Source organism: Vombatus ursinus, unplaced genomic scaffold, assembly GCF_900497805.2.
Source record: "Vombatus ursinus unplaced genomic scaffold, bare-nosed wombat genome assembly UNPS02015202.1, whole genome shotgun sequence".
Lineage (NCBI taxonomy): Eukaryota > Metazoa > Chordata > Mammalia > Diprotodontia > Vombatidae > Vombatus > Vombatus ursinus.
In genome coordinates this window covers 848,824-869,967 of record NW_020954980.1, presented here as the reverse complement: position 1 = coordinate 869,967, position 21,144 = coordinate 848,824, and the positions used below count along the sequence as shown (strand labels likewise).

The window sequence follows — 21,144 nt, the reverse complement described above, 5'->3', positions numbered from 1 at the left end:
CTTTGAGAGCCCAAGCTGATCTCTGTGCCATGATGAGACATTAGATTAGGATTTTTGCATAGTACACTCTGCTTCTCTTAATGCAGCCTAGGAGCATATGATCTTTTTTCATTGATATCTCCCTCTGTTGGCTCATACTAAACTTCCAGTCCACTGAAGCCAAACCCCAAACCTTTTGAAATTAAATCCAAGTATAAGACTTAACTCTCTTAAATTTATCAGATTGGATTAAATTTATTAGATTCTCTTTATGAAAGGAAGACAAGACAAGACAAGACAAGACAAGACAAGACAAGACAAGACAAGACAAGACAAGACAAGAGAAGAAAGCCCAGAACATAGTCGTGTGGGATATGCATGGTTAGATGATGTGACCTGGAAGAATACTGAGCAAAAGGCACTGAGATGGAGCAGTCAGATTGGTAGATGGAGAATTAGGAGAGAGTAGTGTTCTGAAAACCTAGAGAGAAGAGACTATCAAAGAGAATGGCAATGCCAGAGGCTGCAGAGAGATCAAGAAGGGTGAAGATTGAGAAAAGGCAATTGGATTTGGCAATTAAGAGATCACTAATAACTTTGAAAAGAGGCATTTCCAGTTGAATGATAAAATTGGAAACCAGATTGTAGAGAGTTAAGAAGAGAAGAACTGGAGGCTCCTATCATAGATGACCTTTTCAAGAAATTTAACCACAAAAAGGAATAAAGATACAGGATAATAGTGGGTATGGATGGATCAAGTGAGGTTTTTTGAGAATAGAGGAGACATAGGCATGTTAGTAGGCAATATGGGAAAAGCCAGTAGAAAGGGAGAGATTGAAAATAAGGGAGAGAGTGGCAATGATAGAGGGGGTAACCTGATAGAGGAGAAGGGATGCAGTGTTCTGACTCATGCAGGAAGAGGGGTTGACATTGGCAAGAGAAGGACCACCTCTTCATGTGAGATAGGGATGGAGGAAGAGATAGTGGCAAAAGGCATGAATGATATGAGATGAGGAGGAGGGGAGAATAGGGAGCTCTTTATGAATGATCTCAACTTTTTCAGGAAAATATGAGGCAAAGAATCCTCAGCTAAGAGTGTGTTGGGAGGGAAAGCTATGAGAGCTTTGAGAAGAGATGAAAAGGTTTGGAAGGGCCACTGTGGTGCGTGGTATGGTAAGTTAATTAGGAAGATGTAAAAAGATTATCTAGCAGCAGGGAGGGCCTGGTTGAAGTTATGTAACCCAGATTTGTACTTGATCCATCAGAACAGTTGTGTGATTTTTTCTACCTTCTTCCAGTAGCGTCTTTGTAGCAGGGAAGACAAAAGGTGGAGAGAGTAATCCAAGGCTGAGATTTGGAAGGGTATATTCAGAGATATAATAAGGGGACAAGGGACTCAAGGGAAGTGGACAGTGTAGAGTTCAACTGGTTGACCAAGGGGTCAAGATGAGGAAAGGAGGAGAGTGCAATTAGACCAGAGGTAAGAGAACGGGAAGAGAATTGAGGGATCAAAGGATGGGAGGTCACAATGTAAGTGAAGAGCAGAGTTTGGAATTGTGATGGAGGAGTAGAAAGCTTACAGTGTGTCATCAGAATTTAAAGGCATTTCAGAGTTCATGAGAATGGAGCTTATGCATTTGGGGGTGATGGCAAGATCAAAGGTTTCTCTCTGCTGTCAGTTATCATTTCTGCTTTTCATAGTCATCAGAAGCCATGAACCTATCCCTTCCTTTTGTTTTTTTCTCAGAAGAAAGATTTCTTTCTGGATTGATTGGATTACGTTAAGGAACCACCTATAGAGGTGCAGACAGTTGTTTCAGCATATTGCAAAACCCCTACTTTTCCTATGTGATGAATAAATCCTTTAGTTGTCATTCCAGGTTCACCAAACAATCCTTTTCAGCAATTCCCTTGTCATCTGCCCTGGTGCACAGCTTATATTACTGAACATTTTAAATGTTACTTAACATTTTAAACTTAACTTGTGGGGTTTGCATTTTCTTTTATTTCTTTTTTTTTTCTTTCTCAAACAGTTCAAGGTGAAGAAGTAGAATTTTCCACTTTAAAATTGCCTCCATACTGCTAAGAACAACTAAATTTTGCTAGGGTTGCTTGTCACTTGCTCACTCCTGAAAAGTTCTGCCAGAGGATCCTGGTTGCTCTGGGGTCCTGCTTGCTAAAGGTAAATAAGCAAATATTTAGGGTTCATCCTGTAAGACATGAAACTCACAGTTAGCTGTGGCATTATTCCTGTTCTGAACATGCATGTATGTCGGCTCAGTCAGTAATTACTATGAACCCTAACAATCCTATTTCCAGAAAGGGACAAGGTCAAGAAAACAGTGGTAGGTCAGGTCTCAATAATGGACACCAATAAAAGAAAACATGAGAATATAAGACTGAGATCCAGGAACACCCTCTCCTGACATGCCAGATAAAAAACATAAATTATAGGTCAATGTTATTAACATATCTTAATTCAAAATAGTAATAAACTGGCAAATAGAACACAATCTACCAAAATCATCCATTTAAACTAAGTAGGGTTTATACCTAGAATACAAGGTCAGTTTAATATTATGGGGGAAAATATCAACATAATAAATTATATTAACTAGAAAATCATATAAATGATTATATGCTTTCTGTTTGCTTCCATTGCCTTGTAAATGAATCTATTCATTCCCTGAGTCTTGTGACCCAGACCCTTGCAACAGAGATTGGCAACAGGATCCTAGGTGCTCTCAGATAATAAAGTTTACAGTTTATCTACATTGGGGCAGTCAACCAGAGAAATTCAAATTCCACCCCAAAGTGTACCCAAAAATGGCACCAAAAAAAGTCTTTAATTAAGAGCATTCTTTTATGATTTTTAAAAAATTAAACTGCTCATTAACTGAAAGAGATTTCTTTGCTATGATTAAAACAATCTCCTTGAAGCTTATGACCTGTAAACAGCCATGAGTAACAAAATCTCTTGTGAGAGAGGTCCTTCATGGAAAACAATGTAAATGCAGAAAATTTTTGGAAACTGTGAAGCTGCAAATCAGTCTGAAGAACTATGATTCCCAAAAGGACAAACATTTCTTTGGCACCGACGGATCAGCACCATTTTTTTCTATACTTGTCCCTGTCTCCCTCTCTCTAATCTCTCAAGCAATTGCAGAGGAAGGGATTCAAGTGCAGCACTGGGTAGTTCACACCCCCTGCACTTCGCAGGTGAGGCTGGACAGATCTCTCTCCTATATCTTAAAACATCCAAGCCCACTGGCTAGTGGGACATATAAAAAGTTCAAGTACATAATTTCTTGGTAATTGATAATCTTTATTAATTATGGCTATCAAATAATTAATAAAAGGATGGTCATTTGGCTATCTCTTATAAACCAAAGACCCCTCATGGAGGGATGTTTATATATTCTTGGAAGAGTGGGTGTTCCCTACAGGTAGAAACCAACTTGGATTGTTTAACAATTAATGAGAAATGAATATTATACTGAGAAGCTGACCTACTTTAATGGAGGTCTGGGGGATGTGACTTTGATTATGTCACTCTTATTCCCAGACCACCCTCAGTTTTGCATAATGGGCCAAAATTCACTTAAATTAGATTCTCTTTGTAAGGTTTTTCTGGTTGGGTGGGGTAACAATTCCACCTTGATAAGATGGGCTAGGGTGGGGTAAATTTTGGGGCAAGGTCAGTAATGTCCTTCAAAGACTTGCTGCATTAATCTACAGTGATTTATTTCTGAATGAGGAAATAGAAAGAATAGAAAGAAAAAATTTTAATATTAATAATTGGTAATAATTATAATGTAATGTTATATTACATAATGTGAGGGACTGTCTGATGTTGGCAGCTACCAGGTTGGGCGCTGTGGCAAGAGTAGGGTAAGATCTGGGTATTTTGGAAGTCGAGGCAGGGGCTGTGGTAGGCAGAGTCGTGTGTACTGGGATGGGCTGGATCGGAGAAGCCCTGAGGCAATTGGGCAGTGCTATGAGATAAGCTGGGTGCAAGGAAGTAGCCGAGCTTGAGCTCCTGAGGCAAGGAGTGGTGCCACGTGGGAGTGGGATGGCAGAGGACTGAGTTCCCTCTGCTTAGCCCCCTCCCTATATGCAACGTCATCCCCAGATGCCTCTTGTGACCTTCCTGACTTCCTGGGTCCCTTTGTGCAGCACTGACCCAGACCCCTCCTCCCAGAGTCTGAGCCTGACTTCCTAGGTCACGTACTCTTGTCTATGCGTCAATCCCAGATGCCTCCTTCCTGTATCCAATCCTAGCCTCCTACGTCACTCCCTCCCCCTTGGTGTGCTAAACTCAGACAGCCCCTTCCGGTATCTGACCCTACAATCATTGGCTAGTAGCGGGCTGGGGAGGAGGGGCTAGGTAGGTACTTAGGAACAAGCGTGGTCAGATCACACGTGCGCTCTCCCCTGGCTCCTGCCCTGTTGCTCTGGCCTTGCTGCTTGGGCTTGCTATGATGGCTTGCTGTGTTGGCCTCTGAATAAAGCTCTGGTGTTGGTGCCTCCCGATGGCTCGTCTCTGTGTGGTGATCCGGCTGAGTACCGAAGACCCAGGTGTGGGTAAGACTCTGGTAGTGTGCTCCTTATAGAAGGAGTGGGTACTGGCGCACGGCTGGCAGAAGGTCGGCGTGCGGCCAGTATAACATAATATATTACATTATATATAAAAATAATCCTATATTACATATAATTATAATATAATATAAAAATAATCATTCCTCTCAATAGTTTGAGAAGTCAGACTAGCTACTAATATATGTGTGTCCTGGGAGCCCAACCACATGGTGATGAGGCAAGACTACAGAGACTCTCTACATGAATATCAAGGCCCTGAACAAGCCAAGTTGGAACAAGAAGCTGGCTTTAAAAAATGATGCTTTTTTGGCCACCAAGTCCTTGATCAAGCAAATCTCTCAAATGCTAGACCCTCGTCTGAACAAAGCTGAAAAGTTTCCATCTATGCTGACCCCTAATGAGAATATGGTGGCCAAGGCTGGTGAGGTTCAATTTACGAAAAAGGTGCTGGGTCTGGCAATTGTGGTTGGCCACATGAAAATGACAGACAACAAGTTAGTCTATAATATCCACGTGGCTGTCCATCTCCTGGTGTCTCTGTTAAAGAAAAACTGGCAAAATGTAAGGACTTTGTACATCAAGAATACTACTTCTGTTTTGAAACATGGTGTTAGTAAATGGAAGAGGCTGCTAATGAAAAAAAAGAGACTGTCAGTTTTCTAAATATGAAGGCAGAGTGTTAAAGAGTTCATCACTCTTGAAATTCAAGTGTAAGAAGGGTTTAAGAACAAGCCTGTCACAAATAAAACCCTACGAGAAGAGATAGTAAGAGATACCTCATTTAAAATAACAGTATAAAATACCTGGGAGTACACCTGCCAAAACAAACCCAGAAACTATATAAATAAAATTAGTTTTAAAAAAAACTTTTTATACAAATAAAATCAGATCTAAAAAATTGGCAAAATATTAGTTGTTCATGAGTAGGCAAGGCCAATAAAATAAAAATGGCAATTTTACCTAAACCAATTTTATATATTCAATGCCATCACAATTAAATTACCAAAAAAATTTAATTTACTAAATTAGAAAAAATGATAAAATTCATTTGAAAGAACAAGTAAGTCTAAAATATCAAAGGAACTAATGAAAAAATGTAAAGGAAGGAAGTTTAGCATTACCAGATCTGAAATTATAGTATATGGCAATAATTATCAAAACTATCTGGTAATGGCTAGAAAACAGAAAGGTAGATCAATGGAACAGAGTAGACATACAATTTACAACAGCAAATAAATATAGTAACCTTGTATTTGACAAACTTAAAAACTTAAGATTTTGGGATAAGAATTCATTATTTGGTGAAAATTGTTGGGAAAACTGGAAAGCAAAAATTAGGCATAGACCAGTATCTCACACCATTTACCAAGATAAGGACAAAATTCATATATGACTTAGATATAGAGATCTTACAAGAAAATCTGAAGAAAATGGAACATATTTTATCAGATTTGTGGATGGGCAAACAATTTACAAATAAACAAGAGACAGAAAGCAGTGTAAGGTGTAAAATGGATAATGTTGATTACATTAAATTTAAAAGTTTTTGTACAAATAAAACAAATGTAGCCAAGATCAGAAGGAAAGCAAAAAATTAGGGAGAAAATTTAGACAGTTTCTCAGATAAGGTTCTCATATCTCAAATAGATAAAGAAATTTGTAAAAATCTATAAGAAAACGAGTCATTCCCCAATTAATAAATGGTCAAAGGATATGAACAAGCAGTTTTCCAATGAAGAAATCAAAACAACTTATAGTCATATGAAAAAATGCTCTAAATCATTATTGATTAGAGAAATGCAAATTAAAACAACCTTGAGATATTGTTTTATACCTATCAAAGTGGATAAAATAATTGAAGGGGAAAGTGACAAATGTTGGAGGGGATGTGGAAAAATGGGACACTAATTCATTTTTGGTGGAATTATGAACTGATCTAACCATTTTGGGGAGCAATCTGGAAATATGCCCAAAGAGTTAGTAAACTACCTATAACCAGCAATACACTACTTGGTCTATTTCCAAAGATAATTAGAGGAAAAGGAAAAGAACCTACATGTCCTAAAAAGTTTATAGCAGCTCTCTTTATGGTGGCAAAGAACTTGACATTGAGGAGATGTCCGTCAATTAGAGAATGGCTGAATAAGTTGTGGCATATGATGGTGATGTAATCCTACTGCGCTACAAGAAGTGATGAGCTTCTTCTCAGAAATGCAAGGACCTACGATATCTCCAAAAGTCCCATGATGGAAAATGCTATCCACATCCAAAAAAAGAACTGTGGAATTTGAATGCAGATCGAAGGATATGATTTGCTTTTTTTTTCTTCTGTTTTGTTTTGTATCTTATTTCTTATGGTTGCTCCAATTAGATGTAATTCTTCTTTACACCAAAATTAATGTGAAAATATGTTTAATAGGGGTAGGTAGGTAGTGCAGTGGATAGAACACCACTGGCCCTGAAATCAGGAGGACCTGAGTTCAAATCTGGCCTCAGACACTTGACACTTACTCCTGTGTGACCCTGGGCGAGTCACTTAACCCCATTGCCTAGCCCCCCCCCCCAAAAAGAAAAGAAAATATGTTTAATAGGAACGTATATGTAGAGCCTATATCAGATTGCATGCCTTCTTAGGGAGGAAGGCAGGGAGGGAGGGGGAGAAAATTTAAAACTCAAAAGATTATGGAAGTGAATGTTGAAAATATAAAATATTTGTTTATAAAATGTTGAAAAATAAAATAATTTAAAAAAAGAAATGATGAGCTTGATGATCTTAGAAAAACATGGATAGGCTTGCATGAAATAATGAAGAGTGAAATGAGGAGACCCAAGGGAACATTGTATACAGCAGCAGCAATATCATCATTGAGTGAATAAGTCATTTTGACTATTATAAATACCCAAATTAACTATGAAGGACATATGAAAAAAGATGCTATCTGCATCCAGAGAAAGAACTGATAAATAGAAGTATGTGTAGAATAATTTTACATACATACATATATATATTTGTGTCTAATGGTAGTCATCTCTAGGGGGTAGAAAAAAAGGAAAAAAATTTACATGATTATTATATATTTTAAAAGAATAGCAAGTTGTACATAACAAATTTGAAGTTTCATTGCAGTCATCTTTTTATTATACTATGTTATGGAAATGCTTATTTTATTCTATAAATTAAAAATAAAATTAATTTAATTTAAAAAAAAATAACAAGCCTGTGAGCTAGATGCCAGTCACAGAGAAAGAAGATTCAGTGTCCTGAAGAACACACCAGTAACAGGTTTAATTTAGTAAAGTAGAAGCTGTTGCCAGAGCATAGATCTAAAAGTGATTTAAGGAACCAAAGAAGATGTGGAGTCCATCTTCAAGACTTTTAATAAATGAGGGAGTAAAGAAAAATGGGTCCAGCATTAGAGGGGGCTGCTAGGTATGCTCCAGGCATAAGCAATGTCAGATACTATGAAGACACGGAAGAGTAAGAGATTCAGAATAAAAGCGAGTGTGTGACTAGTGGGTTCAGGTTCCAGAAATGCAAGAAATGGTGAACAGGACCTTGGGGTGTGATGGGCCTGGAAGGAATAGCAAGTGTGAGCCACGGCCCAAAAGGTACAACACTTTGTCTCTTCTGGCATTCCCATCAAATGATTTTTGGAAGCCTTCTGCTTGTTTTGTTAATCTGTTATTGGGTACGTGCTCTTCCTGCCTATACCCTTTCAAAATTTACACCCTATATTGAATCACAAAATTTACTCCTGTCCTATGACTTTCTTCCTCCTTTCTCAGAGAACTCTGTTACTTTGCCTTCCACAGTAACTCCTCCACTGGGCTGCACACATTTAAAGAGATGTGACTCCTGAGTAGATGAAAGAAAGATGAGCTATGATCTCATGGGGGTTAAAAAAGGATTTACTTCAATTTGTAAGAAACCACTTCAAGAGGAAATCTCAAGAGAGATGAGTTGAGACAATCACTTGATGGGAATTTCCTAATCTCCAAATTTCTAATCCTTTCCCTCCCTAACTGACTTGTATTTAAATATCTTGTGTGTGTATATATACACACATATAAACATATCCATGCATATACATATATGGATATCTTTATGTAGATGTATTGTTTATATTTAATAAAATATGTAAATATAAATATTTTAAATATATACATAGACATATACAAGATATTTATATTTGTATGATACATATATAATATATAAATATTTTATATATATATATCTATACTTACACATAGCTATCTATAGGTAGATATATAAATATGTTATAATATACTAAGTAGACTATTCCATATTTTATTCTATATTTATTATTATATTTACTATATTACATGCATATATTTATATTATTATAATGCAATACACATGAATTAGGCATGCCTCCTTTATTAAAGCATATGGTCACGTGCCATAGTGAGAAAAGAACTGAATCTGAGCTCAGAAGACATGGGTTTGAACCTCAGCTCAGCTACTTGGCTAACTATTTGACATAACTTCTCTAGGCCTCAGTTTCCTCGTGCATAAACTAAATTGGACTATGTAATCTCAAAGGCCGCTTCAAGCTCTATGAACATTGTATTACAATATTAAAGGACACAATTTATAACAAACTGTAAAAACACAGCATCTAAAATTCCTAACTTAGCTTTCCATGATCAGATTGTCTTGAATGAGTGATCAATGACAATAATAACACTTTACATTTATATAGGGATTTATAATTGTGAAAGGGCTTCACTTATGTTACCTCATCTAAGTCTCATGATACTGCTGTGCAGTAGAGAGGGCAGCTATCATAGATCCCTTTCTTGCAGATAAAGAACATGAGATTCTTGAGAGAAATTATTATTTCTCTCTTGTATTTAAGAACTAATTGTTGAATTCGGATGAAGGTTTGTCCCCTTTTCTACTTCCTCATTCAGAAATGGTGACAGAGACACAATAATATGACATTGGTATGTCATTCTTTAGCTAGTCCTCTAATGACAGTCAGTTTTTTCCCTAGGTTTTTTTTTTTCAGTACCACTTGAGAAAAGGCTGTAAGACGCTTTTTGGTCATAAGGGTACACTTCCACTATCTTCAACTTCTTTGGGAGCATTTGCCTAGTTAGGGGTACTGCTCCAATTTTATTTGGCAAGAAAACACAAATGGGGAGAATAACCCACAAAACCATCAAAATGAATGTTGCAAAATGACAAAGAACAAGGCTACCCTAAAGAAGAGAGAGAAGACGACATCTCAACCCCACTCCTTTGCAAAGGGAGGTCCATGGGTGTAATATATTGCATATTTTGCAGATGTTTACAATGATCTGATGAATTCTGCTCATTTTTTTCATCTTTCCATTTTCTCCTCTGTAATATTATTTGTTGTAGAGAATGGGGAGAAATATTGGAAAAATTAGTAATGGAAAAAAGCAAACAAAAGATATCAATAAAAATATTTTTAATAAAGAAAAAAGCAGGATTTCTGAGAGAATATTTGCGATGCATCTGGCAAGATTTGTAATGTAGAATGACAAAATATTCTCTGTTCAAAGGCAGGAGACAAGGGGAGGTGACCAAATAATTTACAATTGTTAAAAAAAAAGTCCATTTAGACAAAACTGCAGGCATCTCTTACCCAAGAACAATAAATAGTTGTTACAAGAGTGGATGAGACCCCTCTGCTTTACCATGTCCTTTCATAGGTTGTTCTATTTTATTTCTCCTCAATAATGGTGGCAGATTTTCCACCAGGTGGTTTGGGGGGATTAGTCCAATGAGATGCCAAGAGGTGGTGGGACTGTGATTGCAGAATACTGTAAATGTCAGACTTTTTCAGTGTGTTAGCTAGTTTTGAGCCTCACCCACTGAGAAGGCAAGCAATATGATATCAATTATACATGTGAAATCAAGACATACTTCCATATTAGAAATATTGCAGAAAAAAAGCAAAAAATAAAGTGAGAAAACTATACTTCAATTTGAACTCAGAGTTCATCAGTTCTCTCTCTGGAGGTGGATAGCATTGTTTCAATCATGAGTCCTTTGAATGTCTTGGTTGATCAAAGTAGGCATGTCTTTCACAGATGATCATCATTATCACACTGCTGTTACTATGCACAATGATCTCTTGGTTCTTCTCATTTCATTTTGCATCAGTTCATATATGGTAGGTCTTGTCATGTTTTTTCTGAAACCACCTTCCTCATCATTTCCCACAGCACAATAGTACACTATCACAATCATATGCCAAAATCTGTTCAACCATTCCTCAACTGATGAGCATCCCCTCGATTTCCAATTCTTTGCCACCACAAAAAGAACTGCTATGCAAGTAGGTACATTTAGGTCATTTTCCTTTTTCTTTGATCTCTTTGGGAGTACAGACCTAATAACGGTATTGCTGGATCAGAGTATACCCAGTTTTATAGCCCTTTTGGCATAGTTCCAAATTGTTCTCCAGAAGGGTTGGACCAGTTCACTACCCCACCAACAATTCATTAGCATACCTATTTTCCTACCTCTCCTCCAACATTTGTCATTTCTGATGGGTGTGAGGTGGTACCTCAGAGTCGTTTTAACTTTCCTTTCTCCAATAAATCATTTAGAGTATTTTTATGTAACTAGAGAAAGCTTTGCTTTCTCCTTCTAAAAACTGTCTGTTCATAACCTTCGACCATTTATCAATCGGAAAACGTCTCTTATTTTTATAAATTTGACTCTGTTCCCTATATATAAGAGAAACTTACTGCAAAATTTTTTTTATTTCATTGTCTATGGTACCTTTTAGCAAAATATAATTTCCCTTATTATCTCTTTTAATTAGACCTATTTGTGCTTTTACTTTGTCTAATGTTATGATTGCTTCCCCTGCCTTTTTCACTTCAGCTGAAACATAATATATTCTGTTCCAGCCCTTTACATTAACTCTGCTTTTGTCTTTCTGTTTCAAGTGTGTCTCTTGTACACAACATACTATTGGATTCTGGTTTCTAATCCATTCAACTCTCTGCTTCTTTTTTTATGAGTTAGCTCCTCCCATTCACATTCACAGTTATGATTACTAACTAGGTAGGTGGCACAGTACAGTGCTGGGCCTGGAGTCAGTAAGACTCATCTTCACGAGTTCAAATCTGGCCTCATGCTTACTAGCTGTGTGACCTCAGGCAAGTCATTTAACCCTGTTTTGCCTCAGTTTACTCATCTGTAAAATGAGATGGAAAAGAAAATGGCAAACCACTCCAGTATCTTTGCCAAGAAAACTCCAAATGGGTCAGGGAGAGTCGGACACAACTGAAATGACCAAACAACAAAATATCCCTTGATCTTACTTTCTTGTCTATCTTTCTCTCTTTTACTCATGACCCTCTTCAAAAGTGTTATTTTCTTTTTGGCTAGGCAATGGGGTTAAGTGACTTGCCCAGGGTCACACAGCTAGTAAGTGTTATGTGTCTGAGCCAGATTTGAACTGAATCCAGGGCCAGTGCTCTATCCACTGTGCCACCTAGCTGCCCCCAAAAGTGTATTTTGCTTCTGACCACTGCCTCCCTTAATCCACCCTCCCTTTTGTCATTCCCCTCTCCCATATCTCTTACCCCCTCTCCCTCCTATTTCTCTATTGGGTAAGATAGATTCTTTACCCAACTGAGTGTGTATATATATTCTACCCTCTTTGAACCAATTTTGATGAGAGTAAGGTTTGGGCATTGCCTGTCACCCCTCCCCCATTTTCTCCTCCACTATAAAAGTTTTTCCATGCATGCCTTTTATATGTGAGAAAATTTTCCCCATTCTGCCTCTCCCTTCTCCTTTCTCCCAGTGCATCCCTCTTTCTCACCTCTACATTTTTGGGGGGAGATCATCCCAATATAATCAACTTACATCCATTCTCTCTGTCTATGTAGACTCCTTCTAACTGCCCTGAAAATGATAAAGTTCTTAACAGTTACATGTATTGGGGCAGCTAGGTGGCGTAGTGGATAGAGCACCAGCTCTGAAGTCAGGAGGCCCCGAGTTCAAATCCAGCCTCAGACCAAACACTTGACACTTACTAGCTGTGTGACCCTGGGCAAGTCACTTAACCCCAATTGCCTTTAAAAAAAAAAAAGAAAGAAAAGTTACATGTATCATCTTCCCATACAGGAATGTAAACAGTTAATCTTATTGAGTCCCTTATGATTACTCTTTCATGTTTACTTTTTTTATGCTTCTGTTGAATCATCTTTCTGAATGTCAAATTTTCTATTCAGCTCTGGTCTCTTTCTCATCAGGAATGCTTGAAAGTCCTCCATTTCATTAAATATCCTTTTTTTTCCTCTAAAGGATCGTATTCAATTTTGCTGGGTGAGTTTTTCTTAGTTGTAATCCTAACTCTTCTGTCTTTCAGAATATCATATTCCAAGCCTTTAGTCTTCACATGATCCTGACTATAGCTCCAGATATTTGAATTATTTCTTTCTGGCCTCTTGCAGTATAGTCTCCTTGACCCAGGATCTCTGGAATTTGGCTATAGTATTCCTGGGAGTTTTCATTTTGGGGTTTCTTTCAGGAGGTGATCAGTGGATTCTTTCAATTTCTATTTTATCCTCTGGATCTAAGATAATGGGGCATTTTTCCTCAATAATTTCTTGAAATATGATGTCTAGGCTCTTTTCTTGATCATGGCTTTTAGGTAGTCCAATAATTCTTAAATTATCTCTCCACGATCTATTTTCCTAGTCAGTTGTTTTTCCAATGAGATACTTCATATTTTCTTCTATTTTTTTTTCATTTATTTTACTTTGTTTTATTGTTTCTTAAAGTCTCATAGAGTCATTAGCTTCCATTGCCCAATTCTAATTTTTAAGGAATTATTTTCTTCAGTGAATTTTTGTACCTCTTTTTCCATTTGGTCAGCTCTGCTTTTTAAAGAGTTCTTTTCTTAAGTGAATTTTTGTACCTCCTTTTCCATTTGGCCTATTCTGCTTTTAAAGGAATTCTTTTATTCAGTGAATTTTTGTGCCTTTTTTACCCTTAAGCCAATTCTGTTTTTTAAGATGTTGTTTTCTAATATGAATGTATAAGTAGAGCCAATATCAGATTGCATGCCGTGTGGGTGAGGGGACAGGAGGAGAGGGAGAAAATTTGAAACTCAAAATCTTATGAAAGTGAATGTTGAAAACTAAAAATTAATAAATTGCTTAATTAAAAAAAAATTAAACCCCCCTCCAAAAAAAAAAGTTTTCTTCAGCATTTCTTGTGCCACTTTTATCAAACTGTTAATTCTCTTTTCATAATTTTCTTATATCACTCTCATTTCTTTTCCCAGTTTTTTCTCTACCACTCTTATCTCTTTCATTAACTCTTCCAGGAATTCTTGCTTGTCTCGGGTCCAACTAGCATTTTTCTTTGAGGCTTATTTGTAGTTGTTTTCACATTGTTGTCTTCTAAATTTCTGTCTTGGTCTGCCCTGACACCATAGCAACTTTTTAAGGTGAAGTTCTTTTTTTTAACATAACAACACAAGTTATGTTAAAGTTGGGCTCCACTCACCTGGGGGTGGGAAGGCATTGTGCCAAGCTTTAGGCTTTTTCATGCTGCTGTTTTCAGAGCCAGTTCTGGAGGCCTGCAAGTTTTCAGTGCTTCCAAGTTGGTATTATACTGGGATAGATATGGGCACTGCTCTCCTGGTCTGTGTTCTGATCTTTACCAGGAAGGGAACCTTCTCTTCTGCAGCCACAGGTCTCTCTTGGCCCTGGAACTTTGGCCAGGGCCCCTGCTTCCTTGTGTCTGATCACAAGTACACCTCTCCACCCTGGAAGTGAGACCCAAAATGGCTTGTGCCAGCAATGAGTCCCCTGTAATCTCTTTCTGACCAGTTATCTGGACTGAGAGCTTCTGAAACTGCTGCTGCTGCTGCTGTCATAACCACCTCCAAGCCCCAGTGCTGGTGCTCCTATCACGCTCCAGGCCTGCACCCACCCCAGTGTTACAGACTTCTGAAAACCTCCTAAGTTGTCAGGCTGGAGAAATATACTCCTCTGACATTTTGTTGGCTGGGCCACTCCAAAATTTGATCTGGAGGACAATTTTGGGAGAATTCAGCTGGGTCCCAGCCTATACTCCACTATTCTGACTCCACCTCCCTAAATGCTTATTTATTAAGAAACATATTAACAAGTATAAATAAATGTTCATTTGCTGATTATTTTCTAATAACAGGGTTTCCTCCAAGGATTGGCCAGGTAGGATGCAGGAGGGAAATAGCGTGACTACCACTACATCAGATCACAGTTTATTTCTTAATACGAGAAGGCAAAAGATAAGTCCCAAAAGGTTCAGCTGATCTGCCAACTTGTTTTGCTAAACTTTGGGGCAGCGTAGTTAATCTAGATACATACTTTGATTTGGAGTAACTGCAAGTAGAATATAGAAAATGACCCTCTTGCAGCCTCTAGGATCTGACCTAGTCTGTGTGAGCCCCATCTATGAGGGAACCCCAGGTCAATGTTACACAAGAAACGTACTACCCTCTTCACTTCCTCTAGCAGAATTCCTTGCTCCCTTCAAAGCTCAACTCAGGTATCACATCCAACCTGAGGCCTTTCACATAAATTATTTTGTACAAACTTTTTATTGACTTATCTCTAATCTTGTATGCCCTGAGAAGAATGTAAGCTTTTTGAGGGCAGGGCTTTCTTCACGTTGTCCTCATATCCACAGTACTGAGCACAATGGTTTTTGTACATAGTAGATGCTTAATAAATTTCATGAATTAAATTGGCCAATTTATTAATATAAATCTTCAAAAATTATATAAAAAGGTCGTTCATTTTTTTTTCTTTTTTGTACTTGTGACAAGAACTGAATGTTTCAAGGGTCTTTACTAGAAAGTTCTTTCAGAAGGTCCATAGTTTGCTGAGTCAGTCAGCTCTCAGTAAATATGCCAATATTAGAATTAGAACTATAAGAAATGGAACTCAAAGTGTACTATGGCAATCTTCCAGCTCACAACATTCAAGTACTCAGCCTTCAGCAACTGAAATGGGCCCATTTTAGAGAAGGGATAATGCCCAGAAAAACCAAAGTTTAATCAGGGCTCAATCATCCACTCCAGCAGGTCTCAAATTCTTGGTCACAGGACCCCTTGCACTCTTAAAAATCACTGATGACCCCCCCCAAAAGAGTTTTGGTTTATGCGGATTATGTCTATTAATGTTTACCATATTAGAAGTTAAAACATCTTAGCACTGCTATGAAAATAGTTTTGACCTCATGTACCCCCTAAAAGGTTCTCAGGGATCCCCAGGGGTTCCTGGACCAAACTCTGAGAACTACTGATCTACACCAATAAAAGGTTATTTCGGAGTATATGTCTAAAATCCACACATTAAAAAAATAATAATAATAATAAATAAAATGAAATAAAATAAAATAAAATCTACAGATTTCCTCACCAATCTGGATAGAAAGTTTGGGGTTATGAGGTACTTTTACATAACAACATTATAACAACACTGTGCGGTAGAGAATGCAAATGTTATTAACCTCAAAAAAATTGAAGGTTACACTTATCTAGGGCCAAATAGCTAGCAAATAAGTGGAAGAGTCAGGATCCAAACCCAGAGTTAGAAGAGGCCACTTTATCCAACCAAGACACAATCAAGAATCCTCTTTAACACACACACTGGCTTTGCTTCAAGACTAGTAGCAAGGGACAACCTACAACATTTGAAGCAACGCACTCCACTTTTGAAGAACTTTAATTCAACAAGTATTTATTAGGCACCGACCATGTTCCAAGCACTGTAACAGGTACTAGGAATACAAAGACCAAATGAAACAGGCCCTGCCTTCAAGGAGAGTACATTCTATCAAGGGGAAATATGTACACCTATCAGTATGCAAAAAAATACACAATTTCCAGTGGGAAGGCACAGATCTAATATGAAGTATAGTTTGTTAACAATAGAACAGAATTCCAGAGTGCACAAATGAAGGGCAGAGTGGGACAGGGACAGCAGAGAGAGAGGATTGACATGGATGGGTATGAGGAAACAGGTAGTAGAGGATACAGAAGGGAGCTTTGGCCTAGGCAGCCTATAATTATGAGTTACAAGGATTCTGAGAGGTCATAAGGCATTACCTTCACAATAATAAAGGTAATGTTGATTTTTTTTTCTACCGATCCCTGAGAAAGAGGTAGAGTTCATGGTCTTGTCCAATAGTTAGGGTAGGTGATGCCCTGAGGGAAGTGTGATTACAATAGGGAGAGGCACATGTGGGGTACTCTAAGTGGCTGGTCCCTTCCAGCTCTGAAATTATATGATCCTCCAGGACGTCTTTTTAAATCTAAGTTGGTGATTTCCCTGTGCATGGACAATCTCTTTATCCTTTTTTTCTTCTGGGAAATTGTTTCTTTTTCTTCAGAATTTCATTCTTAAGAACTCCTTATCCCTCCTAGGCTGATTTCCCCTGTAAAGTTTCAGCTGATGACTGAGTCAGGACATTTAGAGTCTAATCCTGCCTCAGAACTGTGTGTGATCAAAGGCAAGTCTGATGTCTCAGTCTTAACTTCATCTCTAAGACTGGGATAATAATGTTAAGGTTGTTGTGAGTAAAGTGTCATAGAAACACAAGCAACTCCTAACTACGAAACTTCTTTTACTAAAACAGATCTGCAACTTAAAGAGTTCTGGAGAGCTACCTAGAGCACTGCTGAGACGAAGTGACTTGCCCAGAGAACACAGCTGGACTCCAGGACCAGTGTTACACTTACTCTACCACACTGCTTCTCAATATGACCATTCTGCAAGTGTTCATACTGTACAGACATGATGCTTCTGTATAGTCCATGATACTTTGCCCTTTTTTTTTCTTAGTTCTGAGCCTTGTTTTCTGGGAATTTTTTCCTTTATCATCTCCTATACCTACCTTTTTAATAAAATCACTACACATTAAAGTATATTTTGATTTAAAAAATCTAAGGTTTCTAGTAGCAGTAACTCAGATTCTTATATCACTTGCCTGTCTACAAAGTGCTTCCCTCTAGCCACTCTGGCAGTGAGGTTTTATAATGATCAGTATCCCTATTTTAGAGATATCAAAACAGAGACTCAAAACAGGAATGAGCAAAACTGAGATTCAAATACAATTTGCCCAAGGTCACTCAGCTAGTTAAGAGTTACAGCCTAGAGAGGAAACAGGGTCTTTTTACTATCTCATGTGGTAAGAATCTTAAGTTTCCACCTCCATTTATACATCCTAAAATTATTCTATAAAACAGAAGCTTTCTTAAAATTTAGAATCAGTATAATACATATGCACAAGACTTGCTATTGACAACAAATCTTTACACAACTTAAATAACGCAAGAACTCTCAGTAATAGTACCAGTTAGTTTTTATTAAGAGCATTTTATTAAAGGGCATAATTGTCTGGAACTATTCAATTTAGGTAAGTGCAGCAATAAAGCATTTTGGATACAGAAACAGCAGGCTGTATCTGAGTATATAGTGTAAGATGTCAAATAAATATTGGAGAATACACAGTGAAGTATTTAATCTGATTTTAAAATTCAGTCATTTAATTTAAATACACAATTTGTGTCCTGATTAATTTGTTCTGTCTACTAATTGTTATAGCTGAAATATTTCACACAACAGTTACCATATTTAAAAACAGACAGCCTTTGCCCTCACTCTGGTCAGTACAACTCTCTCATGTGACTAGAGAGGCAGCTGGGTAAGTATCTCTCAGACTTACAGTAACGTAGACTCTGTTCTTAGTAAGTTAGTGCAGAATTCCGTTTGGGCACGAAGGCAGCCTTCCGAAGTCAGATTTAATTAACACTATGATTTCCAAAGCATAGGTGAAGGCCATAGACCATCTTCGCCTTTCATCCAACAAGGGGATATAGGATGGTGTATCCAAGGATTCCAAAGGCACTGGTTGGGTTTTTTCCCACAAAACTCCATGATTGTCCTCCCTGGTCCTCCCCTACTAGGCCTGCTGAGACCACAGAAAACGGTCACACTTTTCAAGCATGCTTTGGATCAATGCTCTGCAATTCCAAAGAAAAGAAACAATCAAAATTAGTGACCATGGTTCGCTGGGCACAGGTAGGCTGCAGAATATTAATGCTGAGTCACCCACAAAAGGTGGCATAAAGCAAAGGCCTCGTAGGAGAGGAGGGAGAACAGGAGAGCCAGAGAGCTATACTGATATTAAAAGAATTGAAGACAGGCCTCTAGCAGAGGAGTAAATATCCAATGGAGAATTTACAGAAAGAGGAATAAAAGTATTGCACAGGACGAGGTGGCAAGGAGGTTCTGAAATCTCTTACACTGACAAGATCACGGAACCATCCACATATCTCAGGATATCCCTGCAAACAAACTAAAGTCTCATTTGGGAAGAGAGCTATCCAAAAAACTGCCAAGTCAAGTCAGAGCTTCATGCATCCAATCAAATCCAGAAGTGCATGTCAGAGTCATGTGTAAATCAAATGTTAGCAAACAGGGTTGCCTGAAGTGGACAATGAATGAAATATCATTGTCCAAGCCCATCACTAAAGCCTGACAGCTTTTACCTCTGCCTTTTCTCAGCAATCCTCAGGATGTTGCAGGTTCTGGTAAATCTCTCAGACAATCCCAGTGTCGAGCCACACTCCTGCAACAACACACAGGCCCGATCTGGGCCCATGACCTTGGCTAACAGGAGAGCCACATTCTCCACAGTGATGAGGGGAGGACTGGAGGAACTGTCCCCACTGACGTTTCTGTCTGGTGTCTCCTGAGGAGCTGATTCATTAACACTGCTGGATGCAAGATTTAATAGAAGTTTCCATTCATCCACTGTCTCTGGGATCCAACCTAAACACAACCAACCAACTCTGGTCATGACTATGCCAAGGAAAGGCCTCTCATAAAGCAGGAGCACAAGTATTTTGTGAATGAACACTTTAAATGCACTAAAAAAATGCACAAAATTAGCTTTAAAAATTTTTATTTCATGACAAAGTAATCGTTCTCAGGACCCAAAGAAAAGGTGATCAATCATTCTCTAAACATGAAAATGAAAAATAGAAGATGGATGATCCACACTACTCTTATCAGCTGTTCTAAAAGTACAGCAACAATGCCTAAGCACTGGAATCCAAAAACTAGCACCTTTTTCAGTCTGATAACCCTGCCTAGTGGCTTTGTGACAGGATGTGACCTGCATCACCTGAAAGGCTGGTTTTAGTCCGGACACTGCTCCACTGCAGGGTTCTATAATTCTCTAATTTTCTTTTCTGTTAGTATCTCTCTAATAAATACACTTTTTAAAAAATCCCTGTAGACTCACAGGTTACATAAATTAATGCCAGATAGTAATACATATTTATCAGAAAGTCTGCCCCTCCGCCTCATTCCCTATTAGTTTTCCTCTTCCTTTGAAGAGCCACTATGCCCTCTCCAGAGACACTATGTAAATACTGGCAAACTAAGGGTTACTTACTGTTTTCTGCACCCACAATTCTCATATCATTCATATATACCATATTAGTAAAGGCTTCTTTTCTTCTATCCAGCTCAAAACAGAGATTAAGATAGCCAGGCCAGAAGCTGAAATAGAGATGAAAATTCAGGAATGAAATAATGATAATGATTTTACCTAGACAGTTTTTTTAAAGCCATTTTTAAAGCCATGAACATCTGAAGTGCTTAGCAAAGTGTCTGGCACATGGTAGAAGCTTAATAAATGTTTACTGATTGACTGAATGAAGCCAAACACTGATCCCCGGACATTTTGCCTGTCATAAAGGAGTATGACATTAATGTCTCTGAGATCTATTCATCACTAACACCAAAGACCAACTCCCCATATAAGTAAACCCTGAGCTCCTGCCTCTCCTTCAATTGCTGTATCCAGTGTCACAAAGTCTTGCTGATTCTCCTTTTGAAATATATCTCAGATTTTTTTCCTCTCTGAGCTTACTTAGAATCTTATGACATAATATTTTAACAACTGCAACAATTCTGAGAACTATTTTTACATGTAATTACAAAAAAAAAAATACTATTAAGTGGGAAAAAAAGTTTTTTTAAATAACTAAATTTTAAAAAATTAAATTAAAAAAATTAAATTCTTCTGCCAGGTGCAATTTCTATAATTCCTTTGATCCATTCCCTGAACATGTAAAAACTGACAATTTATATGGACATGCTTACATTTAACAAATTTCTTCCATTATACTATAAACTCCCTGACCAATGCAACTATATATGCTCCTTTCTTTGTAATTTTCCTCAGTTCTATGTATTATGTTCTGTACAGAGGAGTGAAATAAATCTAGATGGCCCAACTCACATCTTCCTGACCCCATTTGGGGTTTTCTTGGCAAAGACACTGAAGCGGTTGGCTATTTCCTTCTCCAGCCAAGGGTCAGCTCATTTTACAGATGAGGAAACTGAGGCAAACAGGGTGCAGTGACTTGCCCAGGGTCACACAGCTAGGGGAGTGTCAAAGGACAGATTTTATCTCCTGACTCCAGGCCTGGTGCTCTGTGCACTATGGTGCCACCTAGCGGCCCTACAGGATAAATT

General features: G+C 37.9%; 1 protein-coding gene and 1 pseudogene across 3 annotated transcripts in view; one reads left to right on the top strand and one right to left on the bottom strand.

Annotated features, from left to right (window-relative positions):
• The first annotated feature begins 1,113 nt into the window (after nucleotides 1–1,113).
• LOC114031662 lies at nucleotides 1,114–14,568 on the top strand (annotated as a pseudogene).
• Nucleotides 14,569–17,938: 3,370 nt separating this feature from the next.
• Nucleotides 17,939–21,144, bottom strand: part of HPS5 (HPS5 biogenesis of lysosomal organelles complex 2 subunit 2) — a 44,171-nt gene continuing 40,965 nt past the window's right edge. For all 3 annotated transcript variants that reach the window (XM_027846791.1, XM_027846794.1, XM_027846793.1), the window contains exons 21-23: nucleotides 20,057–20,163; nucleotides 19,146–19,428; nucleotides 17,939–18,617 (exon numbers count right to left, since the gene is read on the bottom strand). In XM_027846791.1, coding sequence (XP_027702592.1) covers nucleotides 18,557–18,617; nucleotides 19,146–19,428; nucleotides 20,057–20,163 — 451 coding nt within the window. In that variant the 3' untranslated portion in view covers nucleotides 17,939–18,556. The remainder of the gene's footprint in view (nucleotides 18,618–19,145; nucleotides 19,429–20,056; nucleotides 20,164–21,144) is intronic.